General features: G+C 50.8%; 1 protein-coding gene across 1 annotated transcript; it reads left to right on the top strand.

Annotated features, from left to right (window-relative positions):
- Nucleotides 1–1,620: 1,620 nt before the first annotated feature.
- CILP (cartilage intermediate layer protein) lies at nt 1,621–11,715 on the top strand. Its single transcript, XM_059823971.1, has 8 exons — nt 1,621–1,707; nt 2,972–3,055; nt 4,038–4,091; nt 5,621–5,806; nt 6,975–7,289; nt 7,398–7,506; nt 7,984–8,141; nt 8,761–11,715. The coding sequence occupies exons 1-8, from the start codon at nt 1,647–1,649 to the stop codon at nt 11,100–11,102; spliced, it is 3,309 nt and encodes a 1,102-aa protein (XP_059679954.1). The 5' UTR covers nt 1,621–1,646; the 3' UTR covers nt 11,103–11,715.
- Nucleotides 11,716–12,326: the final 611 nt, after the last annotated feature.

Below are 12,326 nucleotides of genomic sequence, written 5' to 3'. Positions count from 1 at the left end.
AGGTAAGAGCAAAAAAACCAACCCCAACCCTTGCTAAGTTTTTCCCCTTTGTCGCAGCTAGTGGTTATATAATTCTGCTGTGTTATTAAGGCAGCGTAATTAAGAGCGGCTGTGATTGAGGGCGAGGTGGAAATTAATTGATAGGCAGATGAAGGCGCAGAGGCTGTGGTCTGGAAAACGTCGGTGGGGATGCGGTTCGCTGCGTCCCGCTTCTCCCCTCCTCATCCCAGATATTGGGTTTGGGGCAGGGTTATGGGGACGGCTGGAGCGGGGGGTTCGGAGGGGGGACGGTGCTTTGCTCACGCGGGGCTGTTTGATCTCCCGTGGCTCCATCCTGCGCCGGCTCCCCCAGCCCCCTGCCAGAGAGGGGACACAGGCGATGCCGAACCCTCCCCGTCGCCAGGATCCGGCTGCTTGAACCCCCCCTTTCCCAGCATCGCGTGTCCCGGGGAAAGAGGGATGCATCCCGTTCCAAACCCAGCGCCGAACAAGTCACAGCCAGCTCCCAAAATAGCTGCCGAGTGGGAAACAGGCTTTCAGCCTGGATTAATTTTTCCTGGTTATTGTCTGGCTGCGAGTTCACGACCCGCCGTAAGCCCACAAAACACTGCTCATGTGTTGCTTGTTATTTTTGCTTGACTGGGATCTGCTGAGCCATAATCAAAGTATTTCCTAGCCCCACATTCCCCTGTCTCGGAGGGGATGGTTAATGCCTCTTACAAATAACAGGGCGTTCTTGCTGCCGGCTGCTCTTTGTCAGCCTCATTTTATGGGTAAACTGAGGCACTGAAAGGCTGAGGCAATATTTCTGCCCCCCCGCCAAGTTCATTAATTTGGGGTGCATAAAATAAAACACCTGGAATTCCAGTTGGTGTCACTCGGGATAACACCAGCTCCATGGGTACCTCCAGAAATTAAATACCTAAATACTTAACGCCGCAGGGCTAAGGGACTCACTTAAAATCTGAAGTCACTGAGCTGGGGAAGAGCAACACAAAGCCTCTGCCCCTCATCTCTACATGCAGAAAAAGGAAAATATTTGGCTTCTTGCTCACATTTGCAGCAAAAGCTTGGCCTGTGCACGGGGTTTTCCACTTTCAGAGGCGCTCAGGAGCCTTCCCCCTCCCCACGCTCCTGGGATGTACCGGGATACGATGCTATCCTCGCACTAAGCTCAGTTTGCAGGCAGAGGGATGGAGACATGGAGATGTCCCTGCTCATGTGGGGGGCAGAGCAGGGTGCCGGGGGGCCCGTGGAGCCGCGTGGGCTGTGAGAGCATCCCTGCAGAAGTATTTAAGCTGTTAAAAGGTGCTTTAAGCAGATGTCATTGCAAAGCGGCGCTCTGCAGAATAGATTTGGGCTCAAATGTGACAGCGAGAAGCAGAGGGGACGCGAGCACAGACGCAGAGGCTCTGCTGCTCCCCCCTTGGGGGGTAAGTGGGGGACTGCTGGGGTGGGTACATGGGCAGGGAGTATAAGCAGCCCCACGGCCTGTTTCGGACTTGTTCAGCCTGGGAAAAGCTCCCTGAAGGCAGCAGGACCCTGGGTGAGCCTCAACACAGCCGGGCTTGTCTCTGCAGGTCTGAGGAAGGCGCGAGACGGCTGTGGCTACTCCAAGAAGCCCCTGGTCGCCTCTGGAGACAACGATGATCACGGCAAAAGGATGGATCCTCCTCCTCCTCCTCCTGGGAGCCACGTCCGTTATAGGTGAAGGTTAAACGTTTCTATTCCTGTCACCGTGCTGTCCCCCGCCCGCGGGCACGCCGGCATGAAGGCACGTCCGCCGGTGGCCGCTGAGCCAGCAGACACGGACCCGACACCCATGCCGGATGCTGCTCTGGGTCAGCACGGCATTTGCCCGGCCAAATGACTTCCAGACGAGGGCTGGCGCCCGTTCAGCCCCCAGGGCATAGGCAAAGCCTGTCTGCCAGTCAGCCAGCCTCTGGTTGACCAGGGATGAGCCCCCCTGCCCACTGGGCGTGCTGGGACCACCCCTGCCTGCCGCCCCGAGACCCTGCGGTGTCCAGCCCGCACTCCGGCTCCCGTCCTGGCTCCCCTCTGCTCCAAGCAGACCCACCCTGGCCGGTGCCTTATCCAGCACCCGAGCACAAAACAACCCCAGCCTCGGAGCCAAGCCATGGGGAAGCAGTGACGTTGCTCTCCTCCAGGAGAAGATGCTCAGGAGCAGCAGGATCTGTCCGCTGCTGGCTCTTGCGGGTCACACATGCCATAGCGCTGAGCGATAAGCAACCTGCCCCCCTGCTCTGGTGGGTCTCGCAGAGAAAACGTGTTTGCAGGCTCTTTGGATTTGTTTTCTGAGGCTATAGAGGAATTTTGTCCTGAAGTGCTCTGGCCAGACGCCCGGGGATAAGAACAGGGAGAGTCAATTTGTCGCTGGGGACATGCCCAGAAGCCCTGCTGAGCCCCTGGGAGCTGGGCACCAGCGAGAGCCGGTGCTGGGCAGCTTTGGGCTTAGCTCCCCAGTTTAAATGGAACTGGTCCCAGCAAGCACCCCAGGAACCAGACACGACCACCAAATCCCCTCAGGCACGAAGGCGGCCAGCAAGCGCAGAAACCAGTCCATGTCCCATAGCGACAACCAACCTCATCCACCTTGGGTTCATTTCTCCCCACGCAGGGAGAGGCAGGATATATTTTATATCTCCAGCTATAAAAAGATGATTTGATCTGAGCTGCTTTAACACAGAAAGCACAAAAATAGTTTTTGTTGGGTGTTAAGGGAAATGGCAAATTTGCATCCTACCTAAGCCACAGTGATGCTGTGGGACATCTCTGTCGCACACTTCACTTGGCATCTCCTGCACTGCATCCCACAGGAGCTCTAACTGGCGGCTCTACCCAACCACAATCCAAAGGAAAATCTGAAAAACTGAGCCTAAGTACACCCAATCCCTTGAATCTAATGAATTTATTATTAAACTAATTTAATCTCTAATTTATTGACCCTTAGGTCAAAGGCTTCTGAAACCAGCCCTCAGCAGGATCCAGATAGGACAGAAAACCTTCAGCCCGCTGGTAATGCTCAGCTTGGAAAGTAAGTTATTTCCCAGCTCGGGCGGCTTTCCCTTGCAGGGACAAGGGGTATTCGCACGCGTATTATTTTTTTCAGCCGTAATTTACAACCGAACAATATTATTTGAGTAGATGAGGACATTTAGGCAATGGAATAAATGTTAATCATCCGCGACCTCCTGTAGGGTTTTGGCTATCGCTGACACACGCTGTTGGCTCTTCTCCTGGAAAAGTGAAGGTCAAGTGTGTGACCACAGCCCCGACTCCTGCGGGAGGCACGCGCGGGCGAGGAGAGCCCAGGGATGGGCAAGCACACGCTCCCACCTGCCTTTCCCCTGCCCAGCCTGTCCCCATGCCCGGGGGGGTTTGCCACACCATTGCTTTAGAATTAAAGCCCGTGGGGCATTAATTACCTGTAGAGCTCGCTCTGCTTATTAATCCCCAGGAGACACCCTGGCCCCTCAAGCTTCACTGCCCGGCACTCAGGATTTAAATTCCAGCAGGGACGGACAGGGCTGGACATGCTGATGCCGTAGCCGAGGGATTAGGAGACTTTCCCAGCCTCCCATCCCGCTCCCCGCAGCTCTCTTAGCCGCTGGGGAGGATCAAAGCACCGAAAACACGGACACTCAGAGAGAGGTCCCCTCCACCTGCTGAGAGGTATTTTTAGGAAAACTACCAGGAAAATTGTTTTCCCTTCAAAGTGGATGGCACAAGGCAGCCATGCTGAGGCTGGGGCTCACAGAGCAGGGGGCGACTCCTGCTTCTCTAGGGAGAAATAAAGCAAAATCTTGAGGTTTTGATCAAAGCAATTGGAAACTAAAGCATCCGCCCTTGGCAGCAGTAAGCTGTAAACTCAGTTTTTGCCTCCAGGAGAGGGTGTGCCAGACCTGGTCGGGTTGAGCAGCCGGGCTCGGTGCAGCTGGGCCGGCGGGAGGGACTGGTGCTTGGCCGGGGAGCAGGGGAACCCCGCCTGAACCACCCCGCGCGTCCTCTGCCCGCAGGTACGAGGAGCAGCTCTCGCAGGAGAGACCCGACCTTCGCCTACGCCAGACGCAGTACGTTCCTGCCGGCCGGTGCCGCGGGGTAGCCCTGTCCCTCCCCACATCCCTGCCAGCCCTCGAGCCCCTCCGCTTCTGCTCCCTCCTTTGCTTTCTGCTTTTTCTGCTGTCAAGGTGCTACCCAGAGCCATATAATGCCATTTTCCTCCACAGGACTCCCCTCCTCCTTTCTTATCATCACTAGCCCTGCAGATTAAAGCAGCTGATCCCAAACGAGTTTAGGATCACAGAATCACAGAACCACTAACGTTGGAAAAGACCTGTGAGATCATCAAGTCCAACCATTACAAAAAAAATCTTACCAAGACGCCACTTTAATCTGTTGCACGTTAAATTTTTGCTTGGGGCAAATACAGAGAGGCATTTATCCGTGTGCCGCCTGGGAAGGGACCACCTCCCCAAGCCCACCTCCTTCTGCATCCCCCAAATTGCTAAATAAGGTCTATGGATGCACCACTCGGGATGCTGAACTGGAGATGCCAACAGGTTAAAAACTCGCCCATCTAAGCCAAGTGCTCACTCCAAACCAGACATGACACTCCTGTGGCTGCTCTCATTTAAATGGTCTTTTCCAGCCACCTGCTTTTGTAAGCCAGGGCTCCGTCTTCAACCATCGCTATTCAGATAGTCCAGCCATGTGCCTGTCTGCCTTTCTAGGAAAGAACCCAACCTGGTTTATTACTAATCGGGTGGAAGAGTAGGTGTGGGAGATGACACGGCACACATTTCCAAGAGACCTCATTTTTAGAAACTTTAGTCACAAGCGCGTCCTCGTAAACATTGTTAAAACATTGTCATTTAAAAATAAACCCAAACCACAGACTTGGAGTGGATCTCATCCATTCAAAGCAGCTTAAGTGAATACCATCTAGTAGCCTGGTTGAAGAAATTCCTTTAAAAATCTAACCGCATATTAAACTCTCAATAAACCCTCTTTGTGTTTTACAAATCAGCTGTGTGCTCAGCCTACTTGGTAGCATCTTAGGCTTCTGTTTGCAAACAGTAAAACTGGTGCTCGCAATAGGACACACACTTCCCCTATAGAGAACATATGCTGAAGTGTGGTTAAAGACATTCACCGTGGTCATACCAACAATTTTACCCTCTTTTTTTTCGGGGTGTGTTTTTTTTTATTACTTAACCACATTTGAAACGCAGGCAAGCGTTGCCCCTCAGACAGCATTTAAATGACAATGTGTGTTTGATTTCCTTTAAGCCTAAGTTATTCAACACTAAGCATGAGCTGCATGCACTTTGCTCCCCTCGAGTTTATCCTAATCATCCTGAATTCGGTAGCCTGTGGGGAATCAAGTCAGAAGCATTCAGGCGCCTTCTCATGCTTTATTTCCCAGCTCCCTGAATGTGCTTTGAGTTTGTTTAATCCATGTGGTGCGCAATATCCAAATGCATAGTCTGAGCTATATAAAAGCTGTTATATAGAAGCTGCTAAGAAAGCAACTGCCTGTTTCCGGGCAGCGATGCGTGTTAACGTGCATCTCAGTAACACACCACTGATGTTATTCAAGGTCCGCTGGTGCAAGATTCAAAACACTTTTTGTCTCCATGGTCAAAATGGAGCGAGTGCTCAGGAAAGTGTGGCCAAACCGGTGTACAGAAGCGTACCAGATCCTGCCTAGCTGAGCGCGTCTGGGGCGTGCATTGTAACGAAGCAACTGAGGAAGGGCGGCTCTGCATTGGACATATTTGCTCAGGTGCTCCTATAACCTCACTTTTGGGCAGGGGACAATGTCCTGACCTCACCGCTGCATAGGTGTTGTACTCCCTTCACTGCCGTTTTACCATCTTTCTCTCCCTTGCCCAAATTTTGTGACGTCTGTGCCTTCCAAAGCAGGGCTGGAAAGAACTGAGGGAGCAGAGCATGGGGAGTTAAGAGCCAAATAGCAAGATGAAGGGGGGACCCAGGTATGGGGAATCATCAAGGACCCATAAAGATCCTGGGGATATAGGAAAAATCCTGTTAGTCGTGTTGTAACAGCAGCTCTCAAGGTGGAGTCAGCGACTGCAGGCAGCTGCCTCCATGCAATCTCCAGGAAGAAGAGTTAGGAATATTGAGTTGCCACAGCTCCTGCTAAAGGGGCTTGTAATTAATTATGTTGTTCTTATAATCCCCCTTTGAACAAGTCACTCTGAAAATAGTCCACATTTTCTCCAGGAAAGTTGTTTTGGGTTTTCCCTGATTTCTTCTGTTTATTTCCAGCTATTAAAAAAAAAAAAAAAAAATTAGCAGGTAGCTGCTGTGCAGGGATGCTCTGTGATTGTAAAAGGAATGACCTGAGCCTTTGCATTGGGAAGAGACAGAGATTATTATTTAGGATTAATTACTATAGGTAATAAAACTGTTTCAGAATGACTGTTTGGGAGACCATTCGTTAAATCCATCAGATAACGCTCATTTGACAATTAACCTATGTCTTGCCCATGCCAGGATACCATCGAATAAGGGGAGACGGCTTTTAAGACAGACCAGAGTCATGACTTTTGGGCATGAGTTGGTAACAGAAACCTACAAAGTTTAAGGCATTTGGATTTGTAATTTTGCCAGGGTTGAGCTAAGAGCTCACATGCTGATCTGGATTCAAATTTCCCTGAAATTCAGCCCTTTGGGGAAGGTAAATAACAGTTCCTAGCTGTAATTATATCCACGTGGCTGCTTTCTACTAATTGTCAGGTTCAAAACTGCATTGTCTCTGTGTTTCTAACGCACAGCTGGTGATAATCAGTAAAAATATGTTTTGGATACAATTTATTCCTTATGCAGTATCTGCCTTATTGCATCTAAATTAAAAGCAGACACAAGACCGTGCCATGAGCGTTACGGGGACTTGGGGCTGCTTTCTGACCCGCGTACCTCTCCTCCAGCCTGCAACATCACCTGCCCCATGGGCCGTGTCAATGCTGAATGCGACGCCTGCATGTGCGAGGATGCGACCCTGCACGGGAAGGTCTCCCTTGAGGACGGGTCGCCCGCTGCCGATGCCCGGGTCTACCTGCAAGCCAAGAAACTCAAGCTGTTGACAACGGCTGATAACAGGGGCATGTTTAGGATCCCAGGAGTCTGCCCCGATGGCAAAAACACCCTTAAAATAAAGAAGGCTAAATACGCAACAGCGACTGTCACCATGCCCGAGAGCAACAGAAGAAACCTGGCAATCCAAGTGCAGCTGCAACGATCAGGTAGCCCCAAAAAGGGGGGGAATGCGGGAGGCTTTACGCAGTAATCAGAAATAAACCATGATTTTAGGAGGGGAAGAGTAACGAGAATGCCTTTTCCTTCTCCCGCAGGCAAACCCTACATTTTCAGGAGCCCCGAGGACAAAGCGAGGAGAGTGGGACAGAGCGTGTCACTCTGCTGCGATGCCCTCGGGAGCCCGGCTCCCGACCGCTACCTCTGGTAAGGAACTCGAGTTTGATCCGCCAGAATTCTTACCTGCCCCACAGATTCAATTTTTATCTCCTTACTATCTCCGTAAAGGTGGGTTTTTAGCTATGAAACGGCTAAACACGCCAAGAACTGGTTGCTGGAGATGATGGTTTCCTCAAGATGTGCAGAGCTGGCGTTTCTCGCAGGTGCGGTAATGTCATCTGCAGAGGGACTTACTGGAAAAAACCCACAAATCAGAGTCTGAAAAACCTCAGCAGGCACGACTGTCCCTCTGCCCGCCTGCCAGCTGCCTGGCAGCCACATCTCAGGACTGCCAGGGGAAGGGCAATAACTTTTAGGTGATGCCACCTAGCCAGACTACAAATGGGGAAACTGAGGCAAGCGGGCTGGCAAAATCCAAGCAGCAGGATGCAGGATTAGGCCATCGCTCTGCTCCGGCCAGGCGGTCAGTCTCTGTCCCCTTAACTGCCTGCCTGTTCCTGGCAGGTACCACAACGGTTCACTTCTGGATCCCTCCTTATACAAATATAAAAACAACCTGATTCTGAAGAACTTGAACAGGGACCAGTCAGGAGAATATTTCTGCAAGGCCACCAGTGCCGGGGGGTCGGCAAAGTCCCAATCTGCCAAGCTGGCTGTCATAGGTAAGAGAAAATGCGCGTGATGCTCTCCAAGCAGCTGGGGAGGTGGCGGGGTGCAGAAACCAGAAATTGCGATACACGCAGGACAGAAAAGTCGCAGGAAAAAATATTTGGGGTTTATTTCATGCATCTGTTAGCAGATAAGCTTGTGTGAGCTGGTTACGAACCAGATGCTCTCTACAAACTGGAGCTCTGGATTGCAGGTGACCCGACAAGCTCAGTCTGCTGGTTTCAGCAGATTTCTCACTGCACTTGCTGCCTGAGCGTGAGTTTTTCTGTTTGGTTTTGTGGTTTTTTTAAACCCTGGGACACATTTTGGTCTGTTCATAGCCAAAAAGCCAGGCAGCTGCAGAACATCTAGCCGAGGGTGGGTTGGATGGCAGTGGTGGGTAAGCAGGAGCTGGGACAGCTCTGCTCTTAATCAGGTACCTAAAGTTAAAGCTGAGCACCTGAAGCAGAGGCCAGATGAATTTAGCTAACCAAAATCCTGCAAGACATCTGTTTTATGGCTGTGGAAACCTCACTGTTATCGGAAGCAACGTTTAGCTCTGAGGGTTTCAGACCACATAGCGATGACTGTACAATTATTTCATGCTGCTCATTAAGAAATCCTATTCAACAGGAAGACAAGAGGCAGCCTGCAACTCCCAACCCCAAAGCCACCTCATCCGACTTCCGCATGACTGCTTCCAAAAAGCAACCAACTCCTTCTACTACGACGTGGGCAAGTGCCCAGCGAAGACCTGCGCTGGGAAGCTGGATAAGGGTCTCCGGTGTAAGGACAACGTCGCCTACTGCTGCGGGGTGTCCAAGATGGAAACCAGAGACATCTCCTGCAACGGGTACACTCTCCCCACTAAAGTCGTCGCAGAATGCGGCTGCAAAAAATGCACCGAGACCAAAACAACGGTTCGAGGCAGAGCCACAGCAGCAGATAATGGTGAGCCGCTGAGGTTTGGCCACATCTACATGGGGAACAAGAGAGTGAGTATGACCGGCTACAAGGGAACCTTCTCCATCCACGTCCCAGCAGACACGGAGAGACTGGTTCTAACTTTTGTTGATCGGCTGCAGAAGTTTGTGAACACAACAAAAGTTCTGCCCTTCAAGGAAAATGGAGGTGCTGTGTTTCACGAGATCAAGCTACTAAGAAAGAAAGCCCCCGTTACACTGGAATCCACCGAAACCAACGTGATTTCCTTGGGAGAAATGGAAGAAGATGATCCAATCGCCGAATTAGAAATCCCTCCCAATGCATTTTATAGGAAAAATGGAGAAGCCTACAGAGGTAAAGTGAAAGCCAGTGTGACATTTCTGGACCCAAGAAACATTTCAACAGCCGCAGTGACACAAAGCGACCTGAACTTTGTAGACGAGGAAGGAGACGTATTCCCGCTCCGTACGTACGGCATGTTTTCTGTGGACTTCACTGACGAACACGGCACTGAGTCTCTTAATGCAGAGGAGGTGAAAGTTCATTTGGATGCTGCTCAGGTCAAGATGCCAGAGCACCTGCAAGAAATGAAGCTTTGGTCGCTGAATCCGGAGACAGGATTATGGGAGGAAGAAGGGGACTTCAACCTTGAGAAAAGCAGACGGCGCAAAAGGGAGGAGAGAACTTTTTTGGTTGGGAACATGGAGATCAAAGAAAGGCGGCTTTTTAACCTGGACGTCCCAGAGAGCAGACGGTGTTACGTCAAAGTCCGGGCATACAGAAGCGAGAGATTTCTGCAAAGCGAGCAGATCCAAGGGGTTGTGATTTCTGTTATAAACACGGAGCCAGAACCAGGGTTCTCCTCCAACCCCAGAACATGGGGCCGTTTTGACAGTGTGGTCACTGGTCCCAACGGCGCCTGCGTGCCCGCCTTCTGCGATGAGCAAAACCCTGAGGCCTACGCAGCTTATATCTTGGCGAGCATGGGGGGCGAAGAGCTCGAAGCTGTGTCCTCTGCTCCCAAACTCAACCCTAATGCTATTGGAGTCCCACAGCCGTACCTCAACAAGCTCAACTACAGGAGAACAGACCACGAGGACTCCAGCACTAAGAAAACAGCATTCAGCATTAACATGGCCAAGCCAAGCCCTAATTCCCCAGAAGAGAACAATGGCCCTATTTATGCCTTCGAAAACCTAAAAGAATGTGAGGAAGCTCCACACAACGCTGCTCACTTCAGATTTTACAGGATAGAGGGAGACCGGTACGACTACAACACTGTTCCCTTCAGTGAAGATGACCTCATGAGCTGGACTGATGACTACCTGGCGTGGTGGCCCAAGCCCATGGAATTTAGGGCCTGCTACATTAAAGTAAAAATAAATGGACCCCAAGAGGTGAACGTAAGGTCTCGTAACATGGGTGGGACACATCCGCGTACCATTGGCAAGCTCTATGGCATCAGGGATGTCCGCAGCATTCGTGACTCTGAGCATCCGGACGTGTCGGCAGCCTGCCTGGAGTTCAAGTGCAGCGGCATGCTCTTTGACCAAGACCGCGTGGACCGCACGCTCGTGAAAGTGGTCCCGCAAGGCAGCTGCCGCCGAGAGAGCGTCAACAGCATGCTCCACGAGTACCTGGTGAACCACCTCCCCATGGCTACAAACAACGACTCCAGCGAGTACACAATGCTGGCTCCTCTCGACCCGCTGGGACACAACTACGGCATCTACACTGTCACTGACCAAGACCCGAGGATCGCCAAGGAAATCGCCCTGGGCCGGTGTTTTGATGGCACGTCTGATGGCACCTCCAGAACCATGAAGAGCAACATCGGCGTTGGGTTGACTTTCACCTGTTCGGAGAGGAGCGCAGCGGAGCAAAGCATCTTCCAGTCTCAGAGGAACTCGGGCCAGCAGTCCATACTGGTTCTGCCAGGGGAGAGGCCCACGTACCGAAGACAGCCGGCAAGCCGCCGAACCACCCAAGGCAGGATCCTGATGAGAGGTCAACGTTCTCCCACATACTAAAGCTGTATAGAAGCCTTGGTAAAGTTGCTCGCACTTGATTAAATATAATTTGGAAGTAACATCTACCTGCTAATAACCTAATTCAAAGCTGGTAGATGTCATTATTTTTGAGACATAATTAAGGTGCACTTTTTTTTTTTTTTGCACCAGAAAGGAAAGACATAAGGCAAAAATTGGGGGCCCGTAGCAGTAGTGGCTTCATGTCTTATTAATAGCATCCATAAAAATCTTCTTTCTGCCTGACATTAAACAGCTTCACATGATAGCCTGAAGGGAAGACTAAACACATAATTCAATTAAGTCATGTACATAAAACATTCTTCTGTTCTGCATCTGCAGACTTTGCCAGCCCAAGTACCTGTACAGTAGTTGGTAACATGAAAAGGAATAAACTGATTTCCTCATACTGAATTCAACTGCAAGGTTTTGTACTTGAAATGTAAGTATTTTATTTATTTCTAGCTTGTTTTAGAATGACTGTATTCAAGCTAAACTATCGGCAGCTGCATTTCTAAAAACTCACATGCTCGATAGCACGGAGAAGCCATATGGATCTGTAGGCTCCACAAGAATAAAACTACAGTTTTCTCTTGCTTCTTGCATTATTTGACAAGAAAATCCATGCTCTATGATAGGGTAGGTTAATAAAAAAAAGTAATTTTGTAACGTCGACAATGCTGTGTTGTTTTTGTGTTTGACACGCCCAAGTAAACCATGTATAGAGCTGACCAAATAACCTGCAAAATTTCACCTTTCTGTTCACAAACAGGTCACGGCTTTATCAATGTGAGACTGATCCTGGGTATGGGTGAGGGGTTTGGTGGGTAGCTGGTGCTCCCCCAGGTTCAGGGCTTGACCACGGCGTGCTGCTTTCAGGGAATCTGTCCCCAGCTCGAGATGTGGAGAGGCAGCAACAGTGCTGGGAGAAGCGGAGCAGCAGGTCAGGGCAAGGGATGAACTAAGGAGACAGCAGCAGGGCTCCCAAAGTGGGACAAGATGGGGGAAAAAAGAAGGCTGGGAACTCGTGCTTTAAGGATGATGATAGGAAACCAGGCAATGTAGAGCAAGGCTGGGAGTGCAGAGACAGGGAGGAAACAGGCTTCCCTCCACATTCAGCAGCAGCGAGCAGGACGCTGCTGGGCAAGAAGCTGTTCTTAGCTGAAGGCACAGATGGCCACAGAAGGGGTCAGACAGACAGTGATCCATCTCCAAGTGACCTATTAA

Source organism: Gavia stellata, chromosome 13 (genome assembly GCF_030936135.1).
Source record: "Gavia stellata isolate bGavSte3 chromosome 13, bGavSte3.hap2, whole genome shotgun sequence".
Taxonomy (NCBI): Eukaryota; Metazoa; Chordata; class Aves; order Gaviiformes; family Gaviidae; genus Gavia; species Gavia stellata.
This window is presented reverse-complemented; position numbering and strand designations above follow the sequence as displayed.